The sequence below is a fragment of the Eretmochelys imbricata genome, chromosome 2 (assembly GCF_965152235.1).
Source record: "Eretmochelys imbricata isolate rEreImb1 chromosome 2, rEreImb1.hap1, whole genome shotgun sequence".
Lineage (NCBI taxonomy): Eukaryota > Metazoa > Chordata > Testudines > Cheloniidae > Eretmochelys > Eretmochelys imbricata.
Genome location: NC_135573.1, coordinates 26822390 through 26848108, shown reverse-complemented (window position 1 = coordinate 26848108; position 25719 = coordinate 26822390). Strand labels below are relative to the sequence as shown.

The window sequence follows — 25719 nt, the reverse complement described above, 5'->3', positions numbered from 1 at the left end:
TGCAGGCAGCAGCACAGAAGTAAGGGTGGCAATACCATACCATGCCACCCTTACTTCTATGCTGCTACTGGCAGCGGCGCGGCCTTCAGAGCTGGGCTCCCGGCCAGCAATTGCTGTTCTGCAACTGCCCAGCTCTGAAGGCAGCGCCGCTGGCAGCAGCGCGGAAGTAAGGGTAGTAGTACCGCAACCCCCCACACAAAAAACCTCCTGTTCGGGTCAGAAACCCGACAATTACAACACCGTGAAATACAGATTTAAATAGCTGGGATTTACGATTTTGACCGAGTAACTGACCAAAATGGCAAGTCCCCCTCTGCGGTGCCACTCCCGCCGTCCCCCGGGGGACACCCGAAAACGCGTCTCCCCGCGAGGCGGGAGTGATGAAAACCGACTCTCCCCGCAGAGGGGATGCTTCAAACCGCGCTGCTGCTGCTGCTGCTGCTGCTGCCGCCGCCGCCGGCCCCCACACGGCCCTGGCCAGGCGGCCGCACAGACCCGACCCTCCGCGCCGGCTCCGCTTACTCACCAGCCCGTCGATCTGCACCTGCTTGACGGCCGAGTCCCCCGGGGCCCCCTTGCCCCTGGCTTTGCTGGCGGCAGCGGAGGAGCCGGTGCTGGCGGCCACCGTCGTTTCCTTGCGAGACGCCATATTGAGAGACGCTTCCCCACGCCGGCCGGAAAGAGAAAAATGAAACACCGGAAGCGTGACTAAGGGCCCGGAGGTGGTTGTGAATGACTTCCGGTCGAAAACTAAGGGTAAGGTCAAAAAGGGCCGAAGTTGAGTGGATGGTTCCCGGTTGACGCACGCGCAGATAATACTTTGAGTGGGGAGAAACACTGCGCGTGCGTAGAATAAAATCAGGCCGCAGAAAGCCGCGCATGCCCATCAGCGGTGGTTCGGGAGGTGTGTCTCTCCGCCTCGCACAGAGATACACGCACGTGGAGGGCGCGGGGCAGCTCTGGGCGCGTGCGGGCCACCGTGTTCGTGTGAGTGTGGCCGCTACACGAGCGGGTTGTACCACGTCAGCCGCGCAGGTATAGCCGGGGTGGCTACGCTGTGCTGGAGCAGCATGAGCGCCTGTGTACTGCTCTCGCCGCGTCCACACTAGGGGCTGTGTCGGGATAGAAGAACGTCACTCCCCAGCAGACATAGGTCGGCCCGTACAAAACCAGCCCGTGTCCCAGCGCTAACACCTGTTGGATCGCATTTCTCTAGGACAGGTGATGGCATCAGAGCAGGGCTGCATCCGAGGTCTACGGGTTTGCACTGGGATCCACCAACAGGCAGGACTGGAGGAAAATGAGGGTTTGGTGCGGAGGATTTCCTAACAGGAGATGTTCTAGGGGCAAGGGAGCGGGGACAAGCATAGGCAACTAGTAACTGCAGATAGTGGGGGAGCACAATGGCAGACTCCCTCTGCACCGCCATGGTCAACTTCCTGGTGAGTGACTGCCAGGGCACCCTCCAGCAACACCCTCTTGACCACAGCGCCCCCCTGACCATGGAACCCTGGGCAGTCACCCACCCTTAAGGCCAGCCTAGTCAGGGTCGGTCTTAGGGAAAATGGCGCCCTGGGCAAATTTGTATTTTGGTGCCCTGCCCCCCCTGCCTCTCCCAGCCCCCCACCCATTGCCCCTGCCTCCCCCGGCCACCCACTCATAACTCTCGCTGCCTCTCTGGGCTCCCTACCCATCACCCTTGCCCCCCCACTATCTGCCCAGGCTCCCCACCCCTGCCTACCCTCCCCATTGCCCCAACTGACTCCCCAACCTCCAGGCAAGCTAATCCAGACACATACTCAAGCAGGTAACTGTGGCTCCTGGCCACAAGGAAGGGATGCAACTCAGCAGGCTTCCCTGCACATCATCTAGCAATGCTATGCTGTCAGCCTAGCTTTGCTGCCCTGCTCTGGGCTCCACCTAACAGGGCTCAGCAGGAGTGCTTGCTGCTGGTGCCTTTCCCAGGCGTGTCCCTTCAGCTGCGCTCAGCCCATCTCCCGCAGTTGCAGAAATTGGGGTCGTTGGGAACGGGAGTGGGCATATGACCTCACGTGCCCCCATGCATCGTCTATGGGGACAAGGGTTGGCATTGAGGATTTCCAACGGGAAGGGCTAGAGCAGAGGGACTGAAGGGTTGTACTGGGGATTTCCCAGGGGACCACGTACAGAGAAAGGGTTTTCACTGGAGCTGTCTACACAGCAGATAAACACCCATTGCTGGCCTGTGGCAGCTGACTGGGGCTCATGAGGCTATAAAATTGCGGTGTAGACATTGTGGCTGGACCCCAAGCTCTAGGACCCTGCGAGAGGGGAGGGTCCCAGAGCCCAGGCTCCAGCCCACGCATCTACACAGTTGTTTTTAGCCCCACATCCTGAGCCCTGCATGCCTAAGTTAGCTGACGCTGCAGGCATGCCACGAGTCTTTTATTCCAGTGTAGACATACCCTAACAGGACAGATTTGTGTGAAGCAGTGATATCAGCCCTGAGCCTACATGAAGAAGGACAGTGGTAGATTGTGAGCTATGAGATTGTAAGAAGTGATACAAATGTGAGCAGGACAGGGGGGTTGGAAAGGCGTGGGAGTCCCGGGGGGCCTGTCAGGGAGCGGAGGTGTGAATAAGGGTCAGGGCAGTCAGGGAGCAGGCGGGTTGGATAAAGGGGCGGGGTCCTGGAGGGCGGTTAGAGGTGGGGTGTTTCAGGAGGGGGTGGTCAGGGGACAAGAGCGGGGGGATTGGATGGGTCAGGGATTCTGAGGGGAGCAGTCAGTGGGCGGGGAGGGGGCGGGGGCCAGGCTGTTTGGGGAGGCACAGCCTTCCCTACCCCGCCCTCCATACAGTTTCGGAACCCCGATGTGGCCCTCAGGCCAAAAAGTTTGCCTACCCCTGCTATAAGCTGTCATTCAAAAAACAATTATTTGAATGGTTCTCTTTTTCCTCCGGAATGTCATTAATAAAAATCTATACATTTACCTTAGTTCCTGTGATTATATTTGGCCAGCATTGCAGCATAGTTGGCAACTCTGATTAATGTGGAGGAATAGACTTTGCGGCCAAACAGAGCTAACCTTTTACACTCCTTGTCAGAGGGGGTGGACCTACACTGTTGTCTCCCTCTCTGGTTGGCCGCCTAGATGACAAGTGAATTTGGTGTGGGGTGAGTAAATAAGAACTCTGTGCCTTTTGAGGGGACATAGTATTTGTTACCAGTCTTCTTACATGTGGGTGGTATGGTGGCTGGAGTCTGCCAGACTGTCTTAGCAGATTCCATCAACGTTTTGTTAATTGGTATTCAGAGTAACAACCGTGTTAGTCTGTATTCGCAAAAAGAAAAGGAGTACTTGTGGCACCTTAGAGACTAACCAATTTATTTGAGCATGAGCTTTTGTCAGCTACAGCTCACTTCATCGGATGCATACTGTGGAAACTGCAGAAGACATTATATACACAGAGACCATGAAACAATACCTCCTCCCACCCCACTCTCCTGCTGGTAATAGCTTATCTAAAGTGATCATCAAGTTGGGCCATTTCCAGCACAAATCCAGGTTTTCTCACCCTCCGCCCCCCCCCACACACACAAACTCACTCTCCTGCTGGCAATAGCTCATCCAAACTGACCACTCTCCTTACAATGTGCATGATAATCAAGGTGGGCCATTTCCAGCATAAATCCAAGTTTAACCAGAACGTCGGGGGGGGAGGGGGTAGAAAAAAACAAGGGGAAATAGTTTGGGGGGGGGGGCGCGGAGGGTGAGAAAACCTGGATTTGTGCTGGAAATGGCCCAACTTGATGATCACTTTAGATAAGCTATTACCAGCAGGAGAGTGGGGTGGGAGGAGGTATTGTTTCATGGTCTCTGTGTATATAATGTCTTCTGCAGTTTCCACAGTATGCATCCGATGAAGTGAGCTGTAGCTCACGAAAGCTCATGCTCAAATAAATTGGTTAGTCTCTAAGGTGCCACAAGTACTCCTTTTCTTAATTGGTATTGTTATCTTAGATGTTGAGTATGTCTCTAAAATGTCAAGCAACTCATGTGCTTCCAGTACCTCCTCAAGAGCTATTTTCAGGTCATCTGCCATCCTTTTGAACAACTCCTGAAACCATTTAAAGTTATCAGCAGTCGTTGGTGGGGAAGGCATAATTGCCTCATGTGGAGAGGAGGAGGAGTTGTTGATATTGGGGGAGATGTCTTGTTCTTTTCTCTCCTCCTCTGTTGGCCCTTCTAGGGGTTTGGATGTCCCAATAGCCAAAGGTGGAAGAGGGAATCTGATGCCTTCCCAGTGTGGGCTAGGACATCTTCTATATGGTCCCCAAGGATCCCAGTACTGCCAGTGTGTGGGGAACGGCATGGGGGGGACTTATCCAGGGGTGTCTGTACCATGTGGTATATCATGTCTATATGTTGGTCTTGAGCATAGAGATCCAGATGTTATTGATGGTCTGGCAGGAGAGAAATGGTGTGGGAAGAACACCCCTTCTTCTTCCTCGCTCAAAAATGCAGGGCACTGAGGATAGCGATCTGGTTGGAGAGTGTTTTTCTTGGATTGCTCTCTGTGTGGCAGTGAAGAAGCTCATTTCTTCACCTTTTAAGGAATGAGCTTTTGCCGAGGTCGCTGGAGAGGTCTTTCTTGATCTGGCTCTGGTAGGAGTCTGTTGACCCGATTCAGAAGCAGGCTGCAGGGACTTTTCCCCATTTTAAGCCTCAGGTCTCTGTCTCTGTGAGCCCAGGCTTTGAGGTTGCTACAGTGAGTGCACTTTTGATGTGTGACTCATCTAAGCACCTCATACAATGTGTGTCTCCCCGACACTGACATTGCTTCCCTGCATGTCTGGCAGCGTTTGAAGCTGGGTGAAAACAAAATGTTTAGGTGAGTGAAGGGGAAGTAAACCATCTAAAAACTAAAGCTTATACTATCCAAACAATCTAACATCCTAAACTATTTAAAACAGGTTGTCTTTGAGCAACTGCTGGGAGCTCTGTCTCAGGCCAGGGACGGTTGAGAAGGAACTGAGGGGTACGGGTCATGCACGTGCTAGATGAGGCACCAACAGCGCCGCAAGACAGGCAGCACACATGTGCAGCCCGAATGGGCACTGCTGCTGAAAGTCTGAGCTAAAGTGCAGGGATACACGAACACCTGAAATGGAGCACCCACAGGAACATCACTGGAAGAAGAAAATTCCATGCTGCTTTCTTCCCCTGCTGGTGTTCACATGAAACAGAACAATTTGCAATCTCCTCGCCTTGTTAGGCTTGTTTTCTGCTATATGTATATTGCAGTAAACCCATATTTCTCTGTTTAGTATAGACCTGTTTAATACCTTTACCTAGGCAAGGCTGTCTGGTCTTGAACATGTGCTAGTAACATAATACAGGAGAAATTCATAACTTTACATATAATGTTACTAAATACATTTCACCACAATATTATTGACTAGCAAGTTGTTTTCAAATGATACCTCACAAAGCAAATTTTGTATAAAGATTACAATAGAGTGTAGGGTGTGAATACAGGGATTCTTTGAGACAGAGGGGTTGCAAGCGCTTTGGGGGACAGGATTAGAATTCAAAATAATCCTGACAAATTGGACTGAAATAAATAGAATGAAATTCCGTATGGACAAATGCAAAGTACTGTACTACAATTAGGAAGGACTAATCAATTGCACAAATACAAAATAAAAAATAACTGCCTAGGAAGGAGTACTGCGGAAAAGAATCTGGGGGTTATAGCAGATTGCAAACTAAGTATGAGTCAACCATGTAACACTGTTGCAAAAAACAACAAAAACAAAACACAATCATCATTCCGGGATGCTGTGACAGAGACACTCACCTCTTGAGAGCCTCCTATTGGCTAGGTGTGGTGCTGCAATCTCTCCCTCCTCCAACTTCCTTGTAGATTGCTGAGCTCATTAGGCAGGTCCTCAGTGGCTCAGTCAAAAAAGGACAAACCTTCCAAGTTGGCAAGTGTCCAACAAAACTATCTGCCCTCAGGCTCTTCAACCCCATCTCTGGGTCCTTTAATGCCCAACCTTTGCTCAGGCTTCTAAATTAGCATTATGCCCTTCTCAGGGTTTAGGCCATTTCAGCAGTAGCCAGTGGAGGAACCCAGGCCCACCCACTATTCTGGGTCCCAACCAGGGATCCTATAAACGGCAGCCACATACTGCAGTGTTCAGTTCACTGCTGTTGTTCCTGAGCCTTTTCCCACATGCCCCCTTCTCTCCACACTTACCTCAGGGTTACGGTTCTCCGGTCTTCTCACTCCCACGGCCAGTAAATGCCACCCATCAACCTCTAGCCAGATCAGAGGACCCTTCCTCACCTCTCTGGTCCCAGCCAGCAACTGACCTGCTTAGCCCCTGCAACTCCTTTTGTCTGAGCCTGCTGGACTCTGATTGGCTGCTTCTATGCACCCTCTCTAGGCAGGCCTGGAAGACACACTTTCACTGCTGCTTTCCTGGGGTGGGGTGGGGTAGGACCTCCAGCAGTGGTAGGTACATCCTGTCATAGATGTATTAGCAGGAGTATTGTAAGCAAGACATGAGAAGTAATTCTTCCACTCTACTCAGCACTGGTAAGTCCTCAAATGTGTCCAGTTCTGGGCACCGTACTTCAAGAAAGATGTGGACAAATTAGAGTAAATCCAGAGGAGAGCAACAACAATTAAAGGTCTAGAAAACATGACCCTCAAGGAAAGATTGAAAAAATTGGGTTTGTTTAGTCTAGAAAAGAGAAGACCGAGTGGGGACCTGATAACAGTCTTCAAGTACATAAAAGATTGTTATAAAGAGGAAAGTGATAAATTGTTCTCCTTATCTACTAAGGACAGGACAAGACATATGGGCTTAAATTGCAGCAGGGGAAATTTAGGTTAGACATTAGTAAAAACTGCCTAACTGTAAGGGTAGTTAAGCACTGGAACAAATTACCTCGGGAGGTTGGGGAATCTCCATCATTGGAAGTTTTTAAGAACAGGTTTTAAGACAAAGACCTGTCAGGGATGGTCCAGATAATACTTAGTCTTGCCTCAGTGCAGTGGATTGAGCTAGATGACCTATTGAGGTCTCTTCCAAGCCTATATTTCTATGATTGAGTGAAAAACTACAAGATCAATTTCAATATCTTATAAAATTCCACTATAGGCTTTCGTGGCCAAAGCAGTACCAAGTACTGGAGATGGTACATAAAATTTGGATATTAGAAGCCATTGGTACCTATGTTGAAAAGTAAACTTGGAGTCAGTTCCTCCCATAGCTGCTTCCACTTTCCTTGAAGAGAATACAAACAAAAATTTTTATTGGATTTTTTTCTTTGAAATGAGAAGGGAAAAGTAATAAGGTGCAATGATAAAACAGTAGCCAAGGTGGGAGCTGCAACAACATAAGAAAGCCCTGGAGAGAAACATCAAATGCAATAAAGAAAATACAGGCCAGAATGTTAGCTTTAAAAACATGATTTATTTTTTGAAATGGTATGTGAGCTTCAGAGGCTGTCTGCTTTCAGTTGTGCTTTCAGCCAGACAGCCTTTTAGTATTTGACTAAATGTGAAAGCAGCACTGTGAAAAATAGAGTATTTAATGGACAATAGCATAATATGGTATTTCTAAACATGAAGGAAATACCTTAATAGTATGGGCTGTTTTATCACTCGAGAAAACAAATTGTTTTCACTGCTCAGCTCTATTCTCTCTCTCTCTTTAGTAACTGATTTCAATTAGGATTTATCTTTGTCTACCCTCTTTAAATGCAAGGTGTTTATGTCTAATTTTTTCATGTTAATGGATTATTTTCTGTGGCAACTCAAACTGTCCAGCATAAAAATTCCAAAAGATGAAACTAAGGTGAATATTAGCAGTAAAAAAAAATCACTTGATCCAGAATGTAGCTGATGGAAAAGACGAACTTTTTAAAGAGTTAGTTTTGGCCTGTAAAACAAACAAGATAACTGTACAAATTCACTGGGGATTCCTGAACAGTTCCTGAATCCTTCTGCATTGTCAGGCGAGTTCTGGAATTATTCCAGAAGCTGCACCATGATAGAGAATGGACTGAAGACAAAATTCACCACTCTGCTATGTACATCAGAATAGACTCCATTATTCTGCTCCCACTAAATATTCAGATTTCTCACAGAAATCAATGGAAGCATGAAAGGAGAGCAGAATATCAGAGTTGAGGTCTGCTGCATGACTCAGAAACATTTTGCCCATAACATTCAGTTCTGATCTTAGATACAATCACCAGCCAAATTCACCACTAGTGTAAATATATTCATCTTCTATAATCAGGTACTACATCTTCTGATTTTTCAAGGCACATATGCTATCATGTGTCTGAGATCACAGCTGAGATGGAAGAGGATAGTGAAGGGAAACAGAAAGAAAACACATATTCCAGAAAATATTTTTTCATGCTTTCCTACTTCTTAAATTTATTATCTGAATGTGTATATATATATATATATATATATATATATAAAAATTATTCATGTTACCAGAAAACATATGAAGTTGGATTTATCACTGAGCACCTTCGTCGGGCTGTGTCAGTTTTCAGGGTACCCAGGACTGAGAGTGATGCGTGTGTCTATTCATAGATAGGGCAAACCGCTGTCTTATTGTAATGTTCCTCTTTCATCTCCAAGTGGTTTAGATTGTTTGCAGTTGTCTCTGATGGTTTTCCATTGATTGCTTTTGGATGAACAACTGACCCTTGCAATACACCACCACCTAACCAGAGGTGACAACTGCCTCCTGTTTGAATGGGTCATCCCTGAGACAACAAATAACCAAACTGCAAAAAAGAGAAAAATATTTATTTTCTCCCATCTGTTACAGTATTAAAAGTGTTATGACTTTTAACAAGAGTGGGTAAAAAATTTTCAGACAGAAGAGTGGTTTCAAAAGTGACACCATTCTTTAAATTGAACCTTACTTAATAACTTAGGGTGTTTCTCTTCTCAGAAGTGAAGATGAAAGGCTCTGGTAATCTATGCCTTTGTAACTTGCAGACCAGAACTCTGGACATGCTCAACCTACTGACCAGAAGGGTTATGCAAAAACTGCAAATGGTCCATGATGATGCGTTTCCCACCTATATAGGATAAACTGGAGAGAGCAGATCATCATAACAGCATACCTTACTCTGCAATGTTTCAGAGTAACAGCCGTGTTAGTCTGTATTCGCAAAAAGAAAAGGAGTACTTGTGGCACCTTAGAGACTAACCAGTTTATTTGAGCATGAGCTTTCGTGAGCTACAGCTCACTTCATCAGATACATACCGTGGAAACTGCAGCAGACTTTATATATACACAGAGAATATGAAACAATACCTCCTCCCACCCCACTGTCCTGCTGGTAATAGCTTATCTAAAGTAATCGTCAGGTTAGGCCATTTCCAGCACAAATCCAGGTTTTCTCACCCTCCACCCCCGCACACAAATTCACTCTCCTGCTGGTGATAGCCCATCCAAAGTGACAACTCTTTACACAATGTGCATGATAATGAAGTTAGGCCATTTCCTGCACAAATCCAGGTTCTCTCACTCCCTCACCCCCCTCCAAAAACCCACCCCCATACACACACAGACTCACTCTCCTGCTGGTAATAGCTCGTCCAAACTGACCACTCTCCAAGTTTAAATCCAAGTTAAACCAGAACATCTGGGGGGGGGGAGGAAGGAAAAAACAAGAGGAAATAGGCTACCTTGCATAATGACTTAGCCACTCCCAGTCTCTATTTAAGCCTAAATTAATAGTATCCAATTTGCAAATGAGTTCCAATTTAGCAGTTTCTCGCTGGAGTCTAGATTTGAAGTTTTTTTGTTTTAAGATAGCGACCTTCATGTCTGTGATTGCGTGACCAGAGAGATTGAAGTGTTCTCCGACTGGTTTATGAATGTTATAATTCTTGACATCTGATTTGTGTCCATTTATTCTTTTACGTAGAGACTGTCCAGTTTGACCAATGTACATGGCAGAGGGGCATTGCTGGCACATGATGGCATAAATCACATTGGTGGATGTGCAGGTGAACGAGCCTCTGATAGTGTGGCTGATGTTATTAGGCCCTGTGATGGTGTCCCCTGAATAGATATGTGGGCACAATTGGCAACGGGCTTTGTTGCAAGGATAAGTTCCTGGGTTAGTGGTTCTGTTGTGTGGTATGTGGTTGTTGGTGAGTATTTGCTTCAGGTTGCGGGGCTGTCTGTAGGCAAGGACTGGCCTGTCTCCCAAGATTTGTGAGAGTGTTGGGTCATCCTTTAGGATAGGTTGTAGATCCTTAATAATGCGTTGGAGGGGTTTTAGTTGGGGGCTGAAGGTGACGGCTAGTGGCGTTCTGTTATTTTCTTTGTTAGGCCTGTCCTGTAGTAGGTAACTTCTGGGAACTCTTCTGGCTCTATCAATCTGTTTCTTTACTTCCGCAGGTGGGTATTGTAGTTGTAAGAAAGCTTGACAAAGATCTTGTAGGTGTTTGTCTCTGTCTGAGGGGTTGGAGCAAATGCGGTTGTATCGCAGAGCTTGGCTGTAGACGATGGATCGTGTGGTGTGGTCAGGGTGAAAGCTGGAGGCATGCAGGTAGGAATAGCGGTCAGTAGGTTTCCGGTATAGGGTGGTGTTTATGTGACCATTGTTTATTAGCACTGTAGTGTCCAGGAAGTGGATCTCTTGTGTGGACTGGACCAGGCTGAGGTTGATGGTGGGATGGAAATTGTTGAAATCATGGTGGAATTCCTCAAGGGCTTCTTTTCCATGGGTCCAGATGATGAAGATGTCATCAATATAGCGCAAGTAGAGTAGGGGCTTTAGGGGACGAGAGCTGAGGAAGCGTTGTTCTAAATCAGCCATAAAAATGTTGGCATACTGTGGGGCCATGCGGGTACCCATAGCAGTGCCGCTGATCTGAAGGTATACATTGTCCCCAAATGTGAAATAGTTATGGGTAAGGACAAAGTCACAAAGTTCAGCCACCAGGTTAGCCGTGACATTATCGGGGATAGTGTTCCTGACGGCTTGTAGTCCATCTTTGTGTGGAATGTTGGTGTAGAGGGCTTCTACATCCATAGTGGCCAGGATGGTGTTATCAGGAAGATCACCGATGGATTGAAGTTTCCTCAGGAAGTCAGTGGTATCTCGAAGGTAGCTGGGAGTGCTGGTAGCGTAGGGCCTGAGGAGGGAGTCTACATAGCCAGACAATCCTGCTGTCAGGGTGCCAATGCCTGAAATGATGGGGCGCCCAGGAGTTCCAGGTTTATGGATCTTGGGTAGTAGATAGAATATCCCAGGTCGGGGTTCCAGGGGTGTGTCTGTGCGGATTTGATCTTGTGCTTTTTCAGGAAGTTTCTTGAGCATATGCTGTAGTTGCTTTTGGTAACTCTCAGTGGGATCATAGGGTAATGGCTTGTAGAAACTCGTCTTGGAGAGCTGCCGAGCAGCCTCTTGTTCATATTCCGACCTATTCATGATGACAACAGCACCTCCTTTGTCAGCCTTTTTGATTATGATGTCAGAGTTGTTTCTGAGGCTGTGGATGGCATTGCGTTCCGCATGGCTGAGGTTATGGGGCAAGTGATGCTGCTTTTCCACAATTTCAGCCCGTGCACGTCGGCGGAAGCACTCTATGTAGAAGTCCAGTCTGCTGTTTCGACCTTCAGGAGGAGTCCACCTAGAATCCTTCTTTCTGTAGTGTTGGTAGGGAGACCTCTGTGGATTAGTATGTTGTTCAGAGGTATTTTGGAAATATTCCTTGAGTCGGAGACGTCGAAAATAGGATTCTAGGTCACCACAGAACTGTATCATGTTCATGGGGGTGGAGGGGCAGAAGGAGAGGCCCCGAGATAGAACAGCTGCTTCTGCTGGGCTGAGAGTATAGTTGGATAGGTTAACAATATTGCTAGGTGGGTTGAGGGAACCATTGCTGTGGCCCCTTGTAGCATGTAGTAGTTTAGAAAGTTTAGTGTCCTTTTTCTTTTGTAGAGAAGCAAAGTGTGCGTTGTACATGGCTTGTCTAGTCTCAGCCTGGTCCAGTCCACACAAGAGATCCACTTCCTGGACACTACAGTGCTAATAAACAATGGTCACATAAACACCACCCTATACCGGAAACCTACTGACCGCTATTCCTACCTGCATGCCTCCAGCTTTCACCCTGACCACACCACACGATCCATCGTCTACAGCCAAGCTCTGCGATACAACCGCATTTGCTCCAACCCCTCAGACAGAGACAAACACCTACAAGATCTCTGTCAAGCTTTCTTACAACTACAATACCCACCTGTGGAAGTAAAGAAACAGATTGATAGAGCCAGAAGAGTTCCCAGAAGTTACCTACTACAGGACAGGCCTAACAAAGAAAATAACAGAACGCCACTAGCCGTCACCTTCAGCCCCCAACTAAAACCCCTCCAACGCATTATTAAGGATCTACAACCTATCCTAAAGGATGACCCAACACTCTCACAAATCTTGGGAGACAGGCCAGTCCTTGCCTACAGACAGCCACGCAACCTGAAGCAAATACTCACCAACAACCACATACCACATACCACATACTCACAACAACCACATACCATACCAGAACTTATCCTTGCAACAAAGCCCGTTGCCAATTGTGCCCACATATCTATTCAGGGGACACCATCACAGGGCCTAATAACATCAGCCACACTATCAGAGGCTCGTTCACCTGCACATCCACCAATGTGATTTATGCCATCATGTGCCAGCAATGCCCCTCTGCCATGTACATTGGTCAAACTGGACAGTCTCTACGTAAAAGAATAAATGGACACAAATCAGATGTCAAGAATTATAACATTCATAAACCAGTCGGAGAACACTTCAATCTCTCTGGTCACGCAATCACAGACATGAAGGTCGCTATCTTAAAACAAAAAACTTCAAATCCAGACTCCAGCGAGAAACTGCTGAATTGGAACTCATTTGCAAATTGGATACTATTAATTTAGGCTTAAATAGAGACTGGGAGTGGCTAAGTCATTATGCAAGGTAGCCTATTTCCTCTTGTTTTTTCCTCCCCCCCCCCCCCAGATGTTCTGGTTTAGCTTGGATTTAAACTTGGAGAGTGGTCAGTTTGGACGAGCTATTACCAGCAGGAGAGTGAGTCTGTGTGTGTATGGGGGTGGGTTTTTGGAGGGGGGTGAGGGAGTGAGAGAACCTGGATTTGTGCAGGAAATGGCCTAACTTCATTATCATGCACATTGTGTAAAGAGTTGTCACTTTGGATGGGCTATCACCAGCAGGAGAGTGAATTTGTGTGGGGGGGTGGAGGGTGAGAAAACCTGGATTTGTGCTGGAAATGGCCTAACCTGACGATTACTTTAGATAAGCTATTACCAGCAGGACAGTGGGGTGGGAGGAGGTATTGTTTCATATTCTCTGTGTATATATAAAGTCTGCTGCAGTTTCCACGGTATGTATCTGATGAAGTGAGCTGTAGCTCACGAAAGCTCATGCTCAAATAAACTGGTTAGTCTCTAAGGTGCCACAAGTACTCCTTTTCTTTTTACTCTGCAATGGCTCCAATCCAATTGCAGATGATGTTTCTGATCTTCAGAGTCCTTAACTGTCTGGATCTCATTTATCTATATCACTTGACTACAATTGCGGATTCATTGTGGATTCTGCTGAGTAGCTGATGGTTCCCAGGATCGAATGTGCAGTTGCAAAGAGCTCTCTATTTCTATCAAAGAGATCACCATCACAAGCACACCAATGCTAAAATGACCTAAGAGCAACGTGTTGTAGCTGTGTTGGTCCCAGGATATTACAGAAGGGTGGGTGCGGTGATATCCTTCACACGATCAACCTCTCTTGATGAAAGAGCAAACAGTACTGCCAAATTAAATGTAAAAATGTAGTAAGAAAAGCGAAAAAGGCGTTGGAAGAACAGCTAGCCAAAAACTCAAAAGGTAATAACAAAGTGTTTTTTAAGTACATCAGAAGCAGGAAGCCTACTAAACAACCAGTGGGGCCCCTGGACGATTGAGATACAAAAGGAGCACTTAAAAATGATAAAGTCATCACAGAGAAATTAAATTAATTCTTTGCTTCAGACTTCACGGCCGAGGATGTTAGGGAGATTCCCAAACCTGAGCCGTCTTTTGTAGATGATCTGAGGAATTGTCACAGATTGAAGTGACACTAGAGGAGGTTTTGGAATTAATTAAGAAACTTAACAGTAACAAGTCACCGGGACCAGATGGCATTCACCCAAGAGTTCTGAAAGAACTCAAATGTGAAATTGCAGAACTATTAACTATGGTTTCTAATCTGTCCTTTAAATCAGCTACAGTACCCAATGACTGGAAGATAACTAATGTAACGCCAATATTTAAGAAGGGCTCTGAAGGTGATCCTGGCAATTACAGACCAGTAAGTCTAACGTCAGTACTGGGCAAATTAGTTGAAACAATAGTGTGGAAGTATAACATTGTATAAGTATAACGTTGTATAAGGGGACATGCTGGATACATTGTATATGAGAGGGCATGCCAAAACATGTTACAAAGTATCTGAGGGAGCACACGTAGGGACAGTTAGCTTTTGAATGGAGAAGCAATTAAGATAGAGCCAGCAAGTCTAAGAAGCGGGCATCAGAATGGAAGATGTGAAGGGCAATTAGTTAACTGGAAGCTGTTAAAGGAGATTGTTAAGGGTGGCAGGTAATTGAAGATACGTGACTGGTCTCAGGGATCTCGAAGGGTGCTGACTAAAATCATTTTCTTCTTTTGTCTGTAACTTCTCTGTAACTTGTTCTCCAAAAACTGTATAAATTAAGAGACACAAGCCCCACTCGGGGGGCTCACTTCTAAATGTATTAGCAGAGCAGCTTTGCTAATAAAACAGAGTGGTCTGATAAATTGTGAGTCTGAGTCAAACTTTGACAATAGTAAAGAATAAAATTGTCAGATACCTAGAAGAACATAAATTGTTGGGCAAAAGTCAACATGGTTTCTGTATAGGGAAATCATGTCTTACTAATCTATTAGAGTTCTTTGAGAGGATCAACAAACATGTGGACAAAGGGGATCCAGTGGACATAGTGTACTTAGACTTCCAGAAAGCCTTTGACAAGTTCCCTCACCAAAGGCTCTTATGTAAATTAAGTTGCCATGGGATAAGAGGGAAGATCCTTTCATGGATTGAGAACTGGTTAAAAGACAGGGAACAAAGGGTAGGAATAAATGGTAAATTTTCAGAATGGAGAGGGGTAACTGGTGGTGTTCCCCAAGGGTCAGTCCTAGGACCAATTCTATTCAACCTATTCATAAATTATCTGGAGAAAGGGGTAAACAGCGAGGTGGCAAAGTTTGCAGATATACTAAACTGCTTAAGATAGTTAAGACTAAAGCAGACTGTGAAGAACTTCAAAAAGATCTCACAAAACTAAGTGATTGGGCAACAAAATGGCACATGAAATTTAATGTGGCTAAATATAAAGTAATGCACATTGGAAAAAATAACCCCAGCTATACATACAAAATGATGGGGGCTAATTTAGCTACAACTAATCAGGAAAGAAATCTTGGAGTCATCCTGGATAGTTCTCTGAAGACATCAACGCAGTGTGCAGCGGCAGTCAAAAAAGCAAACAGGATGTTAGGAATCATTAAAAAAGGGTCAGAGAATAAAATGGAGCATATCTTATTGCCCTTATATAAATCCATGCTATGCCCACATCTTGAATACTGCGTACAGATGTGGTCACGTCATCTCAAAAAAGATATACTGACATTACAAAAGGTTCAGAAAAGTGCAACTAAAATGATTAGGGGTATGAAACAGGTCCCATATGAGGAGAGATTAAAGAGGCTAGGACTTTTCATCTTGGAAAAGAGGAGACTAAGGGGGGATATGATAGAGATATATAAAATCATGAATGGTGTGGAGAAAGTGAATAAGGAAAAGCTATTTACTTGTTCCCATAATATAAGAACTAGGGGCCACCAAATGAAATTAATGGGCAGCAGGTTTAAAACAAATAAAAGGAAGTTCTTCTTCACACAAGCACACAATCAACCTGTGGAACTCCTTGCCTGAGGAGGTTGTGAAGGCTAGGACTATAACAGGGTTTAAAAGAGAACTGGATAAATTCATGGAGGTTAAGTCCACTAATGGCTGTTAGCCAGGATGGATAAGGAATGGTGTCCCTAGCCTCTGTGTGTCAGAGGGTGAAGATGGATGGCAGGAGAGAGTTCACGTGATCATTACCTGTTAGGTTCATTCCCTTTCGGGCATCTGGCATTGGCCACTGTGGGTAGACAGGATACTGGGCTGGACGGACCTTTGGTCTGTCCCAGTATGGCCATTCTTGTGTTCTAAAGGCAAAAGGTAGCCAGACCAATGAATGAGACCATTAAAACTAGAAAGTGAGGGGAAAACTCACCCCTTGCAAGCACAGAAAACATTAGCAATGCATGTGGTTGGACAGTTCCTCATCAAATACGTGTAGTGTGTGCTCAGGTCTTGCTGAGCTCCTGAGACCATACCTCAGCCTTTGCTGGGGTTAAGTTAGCATGTGACAGGTGCTTGGTCCCTGCACGGATGATTGAAAATTTGCATGGATGTGAGAGAAATTTTCAATTTTCCATCAGAAAAACTGAAATGATTGTCCCCAGGCCAGCTGCCTGCATGGCTTTTATCAATTTTCTTGCAGGCAGAAAACTTCCATTTCAGTTCTTCCCAAATATCAGACGGGTAGCCTTGTTAGTCTGTATCCAGAAAAACTATGAGAATTCCGGTGGCACCTTGAAGACTAACAGATTTATGTGAGCATAAGCTTTCGTGGGTAAATAACCACTTCTTCAGATGCCTGTCCATCAGCATGTGCATCTGAAGAAGTGGGTTTTTACCCACGAAAGCTTATGCCCAAATAAATCTGTTAGTCTTTAAGGTGCCACCGGCCTCCTCATAGTTCTTCCCAAAGACACCTATTTGGAATTTCTCTCCAGCCAAAAATTTTGAGGTTTTTATTTTTTGTCCCGATTTGGGATGAAATTTTTTCTCAAGCTTTGAATCGTTCAATAGACCGAAAATTGTGTTTTCCTGCCAGCTCGCAGGCGCTGCCCTTGCTGGATGGTGTCAGGGCTCGGGTGGCCTGGGCTCAGGCTGGCCTCTCTCCCTGGGGACCAGGCCCCGGGCTGGTGAAGGAGCAGGTGGAAGGGAGGGGTGACGAGGGCGGGCCCCTCACTGACCCGGGACGGGGGCGGGGCTCTCGCAGAGGATTCAGGGTCCCGATCGGCTCTCGCGCGGGTGGGGGTGACGCCCGCCCGAATCCCACTGGCGGGAGGCGCTCGGCTCGAGGGCAGCAGCGCAGGCGCAGCCGCCGGCACGAGCCCAGACATTAGCCGCGCACGCGACCGCGCGCTGCGTGCCGGTGATGGGGTAGACGGGTCACGCGCGCACGAACGGACGTGACTTGGCTTCGCACAGTCTTGTTCCGGCTCTCAAAGACACATGTCGTTAGCCACGCCCCTCGCAAGGCGCTCCGCTCTCTGTCCCGCCTCCTGCGGCCGCTTGCCGCGCACGTGCCTGGGGGTTTCCGGATCCGGGGCAGCCAAACAGCCGCCGTTTAGTTCCGGAGGCGCAGGCGCGGTGGCCGTTGGCCGGGCGGCTCCGCTCCCGCCATGAAGATCACGCGGCAGAAACATGCCAAGAAATATATGAGCTTCTACAAGTACAACTTCGGCTTCCGGGAGCCCTTCCAGGTGCTGCTGGACGGGACTTTCTGCCAGGCCGCGCTGCGCAACAAGATCCAGATCCGCGATCAGCTGCCCGGCTACCTGGCTGGGGCCACCCAGCTCTGCACTACCCGGTCAGTGGCTGCGGCGGGGGAGGGGCCCCGCCATGCTGTCACGTGACCAGGCGGACGCCTGTGCGCGCGCTTGGTGGAGGCCGTTACCGTGGCCCGGGCGGGCGCGCGCGCCTGACATCTGGCTCGCTTGCCCGTCCCGGAGGTGGCGCGAGGTGAACCGATATCCAAGCACCGGGGAGGGGTCCCCGTGGGATTCACCCCCCCCCCCCGTGTGACCCTGCTGGTACGGGCGGGACTGTGCACGGGAGCCCCGGCTGGCGCGGCGGGGGACAGCGGCCAGGGCCTGGGAGACGGCGGTGGGCTCTGCGGCGGAGAGCGGCGTGAGCCTGAGGGAAGTGGTTCGTTCCCCTCCCCGTGCGGGGCCCCGCAAAGCCAGAGTATCCCTCCCCCACTGCGGGTAGGGCTCGGGCAGCCCCGAGAGCTGGTGGGCCCCGGGCTGCGCACAGCCTCCGACCCCTGTCCATGGGTCTGAGGCGCTGTGCCAGGCTGAGGTGTCCCGAGAGAAGGTTTTGGGACAAATCGATAAACCGGAATAAGTCCCCAGGGTCAGACGCGACTCTTGGAAGGGTTCTGAAGGAGCGGAGCTATCCTGTCCTGTGTAACTTGTCGCATAAACCAGCCTCTGCGCCTTTGGACTGGAGGGTTGGTAATGTAGCACTGGCTTTTAAAATAGCCTTCAAAGGCGATCCTGGCTGTTAGAGGCCTCTGAATCTAACTTCAGTACCAGGCAAATTGGCTGAAATGATAATGAAGATTGGAATTATCAAACACATAGATGGATGTGATTTGTAGGGGAAGAGTCAACATGGCTTTTGTAAAAGGAAATCAAATCCCACCAATCTATTAGAATTAATTGGGTGGGGTGAGGATCAGCAAAAGTGGACAAGGGTTATCCATTTGCTCTAGTGATTGTGGACTATCAGAAAGCCTTTGAGTGCCCTCACCAAAGGATCTTGAGCAAAGTAAAGAGTCATGGGATAAGCCAAGGTCATCTTATGGATCAATAACTGGTTAAAAGATGATTTAGATGATGGCATAGAGAGTACACTTATAAAGTTTGCAGACAATACCAAGCTAGGAGGGGTTGCAGGTGCTTTGGGGGATAGTATTATAATTCAGAATAAACTGGAGACATGGGCAGAAGTAAATATGACAAAATTCCATAAGGACAAACGTAAAGTACTCCACTTAGGAAAGAACAATCAATTTTACACATACAAAATGGGAAATGACTGCCTGGGAAGGAGTACTGCGGAAAGGGATCTGGGGTCATAGTGGATCACAACCTAAATATAAGTCAACAGTGTAACGCTGTTGCAAAAATGCAAACATCATTCTAGGATGTATTAGCAGGAGTGTTGTAAGCAAAACACAAGAAGTAATTCATCCGCTCTACTTCATGCTGATTAGGCCTCAACTGGAGTATTGTGTCTAGTTCTAGATGCCACATTTCAGGAAAGATGTGGACAAATTGGAGAAAGTCTAGAGAAGAGCAAAAATGATAAAAGGTCTAGAAAACATGACCTATGAGGGAAGATTGAAAAAATTGGGTTTGTTTTGTCAGGAAAAGAGAAGATTGAGGGGGGCCATAACAGTTTTCAAGTACATAAAAGGTTGTTACAAGGAGGAGGGAGAAAAATTATTCTTCTTAGTCTCTGAGGATAGGACAAGAAGCAATGAGCTTAAATTGCAGCAAGGGAGGTTTAGGTTGGATGTTAGGAAAAACTTCCTATCATGATGGTTAAGCACTGGAATAAATTGCATAGGGAGGTGGTGGAATCTCCATCATTTGGGGATTTTTAAGAGCAGGTTGGACAAACGCCTGTCAGGGATTGTCTAGATAATACTTAGTCCTGCCTTGAGTGCAGGGGACTGGACTAGATGACCTCTTGAGGTTCCTTCCAGTTCTGTGATTCTAAGACAGGAAACAAAGTGTTGGAATAAATTATCAGTTTTCTCCATTGAGAGAAGTAAGTAGTGGTGTCCCCCAGGGGTCTGTACTGGGACCAGTGCTATTGAACATATTGATAAATTATCTTGAAAGGGGGGTCAACAGTGAGGTGGCAAAGTTTGTAGATAGTACAGAATTACTGAAGATAAGAGTTAAGTCCAAAGCAGATTGTGAAGGGTTACAAATGGATCTCATAAAACTGGGTGATTGGGCAAGAAACTGGCAGGTGAAATTCAATGTAGGTAAATGCAAAATCATTCACGTTGACAAACAATCCTAATTATATATACAAAATGATGGGGTCTAAATTAGCTGTTACCACTCAAGAAGTAAACCTTGGAGTCACTGTGGATAGTTCTCTGAAAACATCTGCTCAATGTGCAGCAGGAGTCAAAAACTGACAGAAAGTTAGGAACCATTTGGAACTGGATAAATAAGACAGAAAATGTCATAATGCCGCTGTATAAATCCATTTTATGCCTGCACCTAGAATATTGTGTGAAGTTCTTGTTGCCGCATTTCAGAAGAGAGATGTTAGAACTGGAAAAATTATAGAGAAATGAAACAAAAATGATTCGGGGTACGGAACAGCTTGCACATGAGGACAGATTAAAAAGACTGGTTCTGTTGAACTTCGAAAAGAGACAAGTAAAGGGAATCTGATAGCAATATATAAAATAATGAATGGTGTGAAGAAAGTGAATGGGAAGTGTTTATATAACACACAAAGCAGGGGTCACCCAATTAAATTAATAGGCAGCAAATTTAAAACAAACATAGGTACTTCAGACAATGCCTAGTTAACTGTGGAACTCATTGCCTGGGAATGTTATGAAGGCCAAATATATAACTGGGTTCAAAAGAGAGTTAGTAAGTTCATGGGTGGGTTTAGGGGCAGAGATGGGCCTACGGCGCACGGGCCACATCTGACTTCTGAGCTCCTGGCCCAGGAGACAAGCCCCTGGTCCCTCCCTGGTTGTTACCCTTCTCCCGCAGCCTCAGCTCACTGCGCCGCCAGCGCAATGTTGTGAGCTCCTGGGGCAGCATAGCTGCAGAGCCCGGCCTGACCCAGTGCTCTGTGCTGTGCGGTGGCGTGGCGTGGCTGGCTCCAGCCAGGTACCGCGGTAAGGGGGTGGGGTGGGGGGGTTGGGTAGAGGGCAGGGGAGTTTGGGGGGGGGTGGTCAGGGGGCAGGCGTGTGGATAGGGGTAGACTGGTAGAATTGTGGGTAGTGGGTAGGTAGTAGGACTCGTAGAATTGTGTCTGTAAGATTATTTACCAGCAGTGAATTCAGCCACCTGTGGTGCTGGTTAAATACTGTTTAATTAATATATTAGGCAACAAATACTGGTGAAATTCATTGAATAAGATATTTTTAAATGTTTCTTCCTCTTTAATCAGCCCTAATAATAAGTTACATATTTTGAAATAGTCCTGTAGAAAGTTGATTGCAATTATGTTACAATTAAATCCAGTACTCACCTACTGCACAGCTTGTTTTATTTCTTTAGACTGGGATTTTCAAAGAACTTAACTTGAAATTCAGTGATGTTTGGGGAACTAACTCAGCACCCTTTGAAAATCCTATCCTTAGACTTCAGAGAGCATAGCTTTGGAGATATGGCCTCAAGGGCATGATAACACATGTTTTTCACACTGCTTACTTTCAAAGATGGAATCATGTTTTAGCCATGTTGAGGAACTACTGTTCTAACCAGATCCCCTGACATGGTTGGTCTTGTAGCATACGTGTAACCTTTTTCATATTCCAGTAGTTATTGCAACAGTTATTTCAACAGCAAAACTTCCTGAGCTTCATCAGGCAGACCCTTCCCAAGCCCTGTCAAGCCACCTGTACTTTAGAGACCCTGATTTTCATCCACCCACATGCCCCCGACTTATTGTGATATTGCCAGCGTTCAATGCAAGATATGATGTACAATGGTAGTTGCATGGGTGACTTTTAAAAAAAAAAAAAAAAAAGCACCATAGTTGCTTTGAAAAGGAAGTAAGTATAATGAACAAAAAGGGGTTGTGTTTTGATCCCCAGGTGGTGGTTTTTTTGGTTTGTCTCAACCACTCTTTGCTTTCAACCTAGAGCACCGGTTCCAAAAAGAATCTTTACTTTGCAAGCTGGTGGAACTGCAGACAGACAACTTCCTCTTACATTGATACCTGTCTGTCCTAACTTCCTTTCCTTCCACTTTATTTCAAATAAATCAGCAGTGACAGTCATGTAGCACAGAGCAGGCCAACCTAGATTTTAGCATTGTGCTTAGTAGAAGTTTGACACATTCCATCTCTTCACTTCCAGAATAGTTTCTGCTATCCCTGGAAAAACACTTCCTGTTGAAAGCAGTGATTCAGTTTACATTTGTTTGATAGATCCTTTCGTGTTCCCCATGTCAACAGAATTGAAATCTACCACCTCTCCACCATCAGTATCTGCTTTCTTCAGTTTCCCTTCATTTTTTAACCATGTGCAGTGGGAAAATGTTGATCTTTTTAAAAAAAATGTTTGTTTAGTATATTGTACATAACAATGGAAGCACAGAAACCAAAGACCAGGCTAACTGGCAGCATTATTAATTGGTTTTGGTCCATCATGCTGCTTTGCTTCAGGATTGCTTTGTTAGATGAAATAGATGCACTCTTAAAATTTTCTGAAAGAGTATGCAGTGAACTTTTGGGGTATGAGAGAGAACAAAAAGGACTTCCATTTTCTTAATGGTATAACTGAGTGGATCAGAGCATTGCCCTAGCAATGGTGTAATTATGGTTGAAATGGCATTATGGTTTTAAGAAGTGAATATGGCTATCCACATATGCCCATCTCAATACACATCTCTGAAGAAACCCCTGATAGCCTTGCACGGCTCTAGACCCTTCCTAAGCCCTGTCAAGCCATCTGTATTTTACAGAGACCCTGATTTTCATCCACCCACGTGCCCCTTTAATATGTAAATCCCAGAGAATGTTTCCACTGAGTAAATGTATTTGCAAACCTGCAAAATAGTAATCAAACTGATTGCACATCAGACATCCCAGTGCCTGTTTTTCTCTGTCATGCCGTTCAGAGTTGAGGTCTCATAGCAACTCAGTGGTCATACACATTAAGGCATAAATTAACACCACATACAGTAAATAAAGCAATTGATGCCATTGCATATTATTTTGTTTTAGTTGTGTTATGGTAGTGCTCTGTGTGGTAGGTGATGTCTAAATATATTGGAAGCGGCAGTCCTCTACCCAAAGTGCTCACAGTCTTAAGAAATTTGAATGTCTTTGTAGTGGCCATAATTATATTGACATATGTTTTTGAATGTGGTAATATATTTATATAGCAATTGAAGCAGTTGTATAAACATAAATAAGAGTATAAGGATTTGACACTACCATTGAATTGTCCCTATTTAATATTTCAAATGTTACTGATCATCTTGTTTAGAACTATATTGAGCATTTCCTGAAGTAAGATAAACTGTTGTTTCGTTTAGATTATTGGGCACTGTGTGACAAGCATAGAGCCTGATCAGATAATGTTCAGCTGTAATCAAACATGTTTGAGAATTCAAAATTTAAAATCTTTGCACTTGTGTTGCGGTTCAAATACAAGACAGCACAAAGCTTTAAGCAAGCAAACAGGCTGGTCTGCCAACGGACTTCTCCCTGTCAGCTTTCCACCCTCTCCTTTATTCTTTCTCTCCCCCCGCTCATTACATTCTCCAACAGATAAAAGGAATACACTGGCTTTGTTTAACATTCTTATTTACCAATTTCTATCTACTGCATTCCTTGCTCTCGGGCCTTGAGCCCAGTCCTGGGAGGCTTCCCACGGCTCGTGTCATCTGAGCGAGATTCCAAGGTTCATGCCCTTGAGAGGAGCTGTGTGTGTACAGCTCCTGCACAACACTCCGGGTGTGCCCTGAATGTTGCTGAGTGCCTGAACCTTGTACGAATCCTACACACTTGTATACAACAGTTGTGCAAGTAGTCAAGTATCGGGGGTTGCCATGTTAGTCTGTATCCACAAAACCAACAAGGAGTCCGGTGACACCTTAAAGACTAACAGATTTGTTTAGGCATAAGCTTTCGGTTAAAAAAAACACTTATTTTCCTCTAATAAATCACTCTTCTTTTTTCTCTTTAGATGTGTTCTAAAAGAATTGGAGTCATTGGGGAAGGAACTTTATGGAGCAAAGCTAATTGCCCAAAGATTTCAAGTTAGAAACTGTTCCCACTTCAAAGATCCAGTGAGTGGCTCAGCATGTCTATTGTCCATGATTGAGATGGGTAATCCTCATCACTATTTCATTGCTACACAGGTAATACATTTTAAAATAAAGTTAAGCCATATTTCCTAAATCTGTTCTCAGATTCGTACGTATCAGGAATTCTACCAACTATGAATGGGAGATTTTATATGGTTTATTGGGACTAAATTTATAAGACTTGCATGCCCAAGACAAGTAACTTTACATGCAAATTACAAAATGGGAAAATTGTAGGTTGCATGCAAAGTTACCAGTTTTGTGAGCACCAGTGAATGATTAGCTGTTACTGTAGTCAGTAGCCTAAAACAGAATGACAGTTTTAAGGAAACAAGCAACGGATGTGATTTTTTTGCATGATGAATGGGAACAAAAAGATTGTATGTGCCGTGATTGCCTGTCCACCAGTTTGTGTTAGCATTGGTTTAACATACTGTAATTTTAATTAAAATGCTAAACTGGAAATTTGAAATAGCTTTTGGTTATCTTTTTTAAATAGAAAATGATAATTAAACTGGCAAGTGCTGTTGAAACTTGTCTTATCTGCACACACTAATTTTTAGGTCTGTTGTGACTTTGTGCATTCACTAGCACTTTTATGTATTTGAATCTGAATCTGTTTTATATTCTGCACTACATGAAAATAAGATGGTTTGCTAGAATCTTATAGCATCTTCTAATAGAACATTTACCTCTTTTGCAAATTACATGGGCAGTTACCTGATTACCTGTTCTAAACACATTTTTTTCTGTCCACAAAGGTAGGAGGTAAATTTCACTGTCAGGGATATGGATTATGGTAAGGGAGGTAATTGGGGTTTATCTGCTAGATTAATACTCTGACTTTTTTTATAGACTGTATCTGTCTAAACTTTTAAAAGCAGTTGCATTTGAATTGAAGGTTTGATCCATCCCAAAATATTGACTGATATGTTTGATTTTGACAGGACCAGGATTTGGCAACAAAAGTGAAGAAAAAGGCTGGAGTTCCTCTTCTGTTTATTATTCAGAACACTATGGTGCTGGACAAACCTTCTCCGAAATCACTGGCATTTGTTCAAGCCATGCAAGCAAATCAGCTTGTTCCAGAGCACCAGAAACAAAGTATTGAGCATCTTAAAGAAGAACAGGGACTAGTAAAAGAGTCTGAAAACAGAAGAAAACGTAAGAGGGCAGGTGGCCCCAATCCTCTCAGCTGCCTGAAGAAAAAGAAAAAAGTGCAGGAGACCCAACAGCCTTCCACTGCTAAGAAGAAACGAAAAAGAAAACGAAACCGGGCTAAATCAGAAGAAAAGGCAGTGTAAATGCAGCTGAGTGTGAAAGCATAAAGCTGCCCATATAAACCGTACAGGACTTAAATACAGCTTGAACTTTGTGCAAAGAAAAAAAATTCTTACAATTCTAATATGAAAATAAAAGTGTTTATTTTTATGAAATATATATTCTTCATTATAACTTTCACCACCTTTGTATATTTATATCATCCCAGTAATATAACTTTCTCTTTATTAATCAAATAATTACAAAACTTTTTTTCCCCACTATAACCACATCTGCCCACAATGAGCAACTGGAGAGCTGTTATGTTGCAAAATCTGGTATCTGGAGTGCCCCAAGTAGTGTGGTTTTGATTTTTATTTTTATATTAT

The 25719-nt window shown here is 45.3% G+C and overlaps 2 protein-coding genes across 2 annotated transcripts in view; one reads left to right on the top strand and one right to left on the bottom strand.

The window, feature by feature from the left end:
• EIF3H (eukaryotic translation initiation factor 3 subunit H) overlaps window positions 1–687 on the bottom strand; it is a 120212-nt gene extending 119525 nt beyond the window's left edge. The window contains exon 1 of the mRNA XM_077809865.1: window positions 527–687. Coding sequence (XP_077665991.1) covers window positions 527–649 — 123 coding nt within the window. The 5' untranslated portion in view covers window positions 650–687. The remainder of the gene's footprint in view (window positions 1–526) is intronic.
• Window positions 688–17578: 16891 nt separating this feature from the next.
• Window positions 17579–25506, top strand: UTP23 (UTP23 small subunit processome component). Its single transcript, XM_077809864.1, has 3 exons — window positions 17579–17850; window positions 23950–24124; window positions 25018–25506. Exons 1-3 carry the CDS (start codon window positions 17663–17665, stop codon window positions 25372–25374), a joined length of 720 nt encoding a protein of 239 aa, XP_077665990.1. The 5' UTR covers window positions 17579–17662; the 3' UTR covers window positions 25375–25506.
• Window positions 25507–25719: the final 213 nt, after the last annotated feature.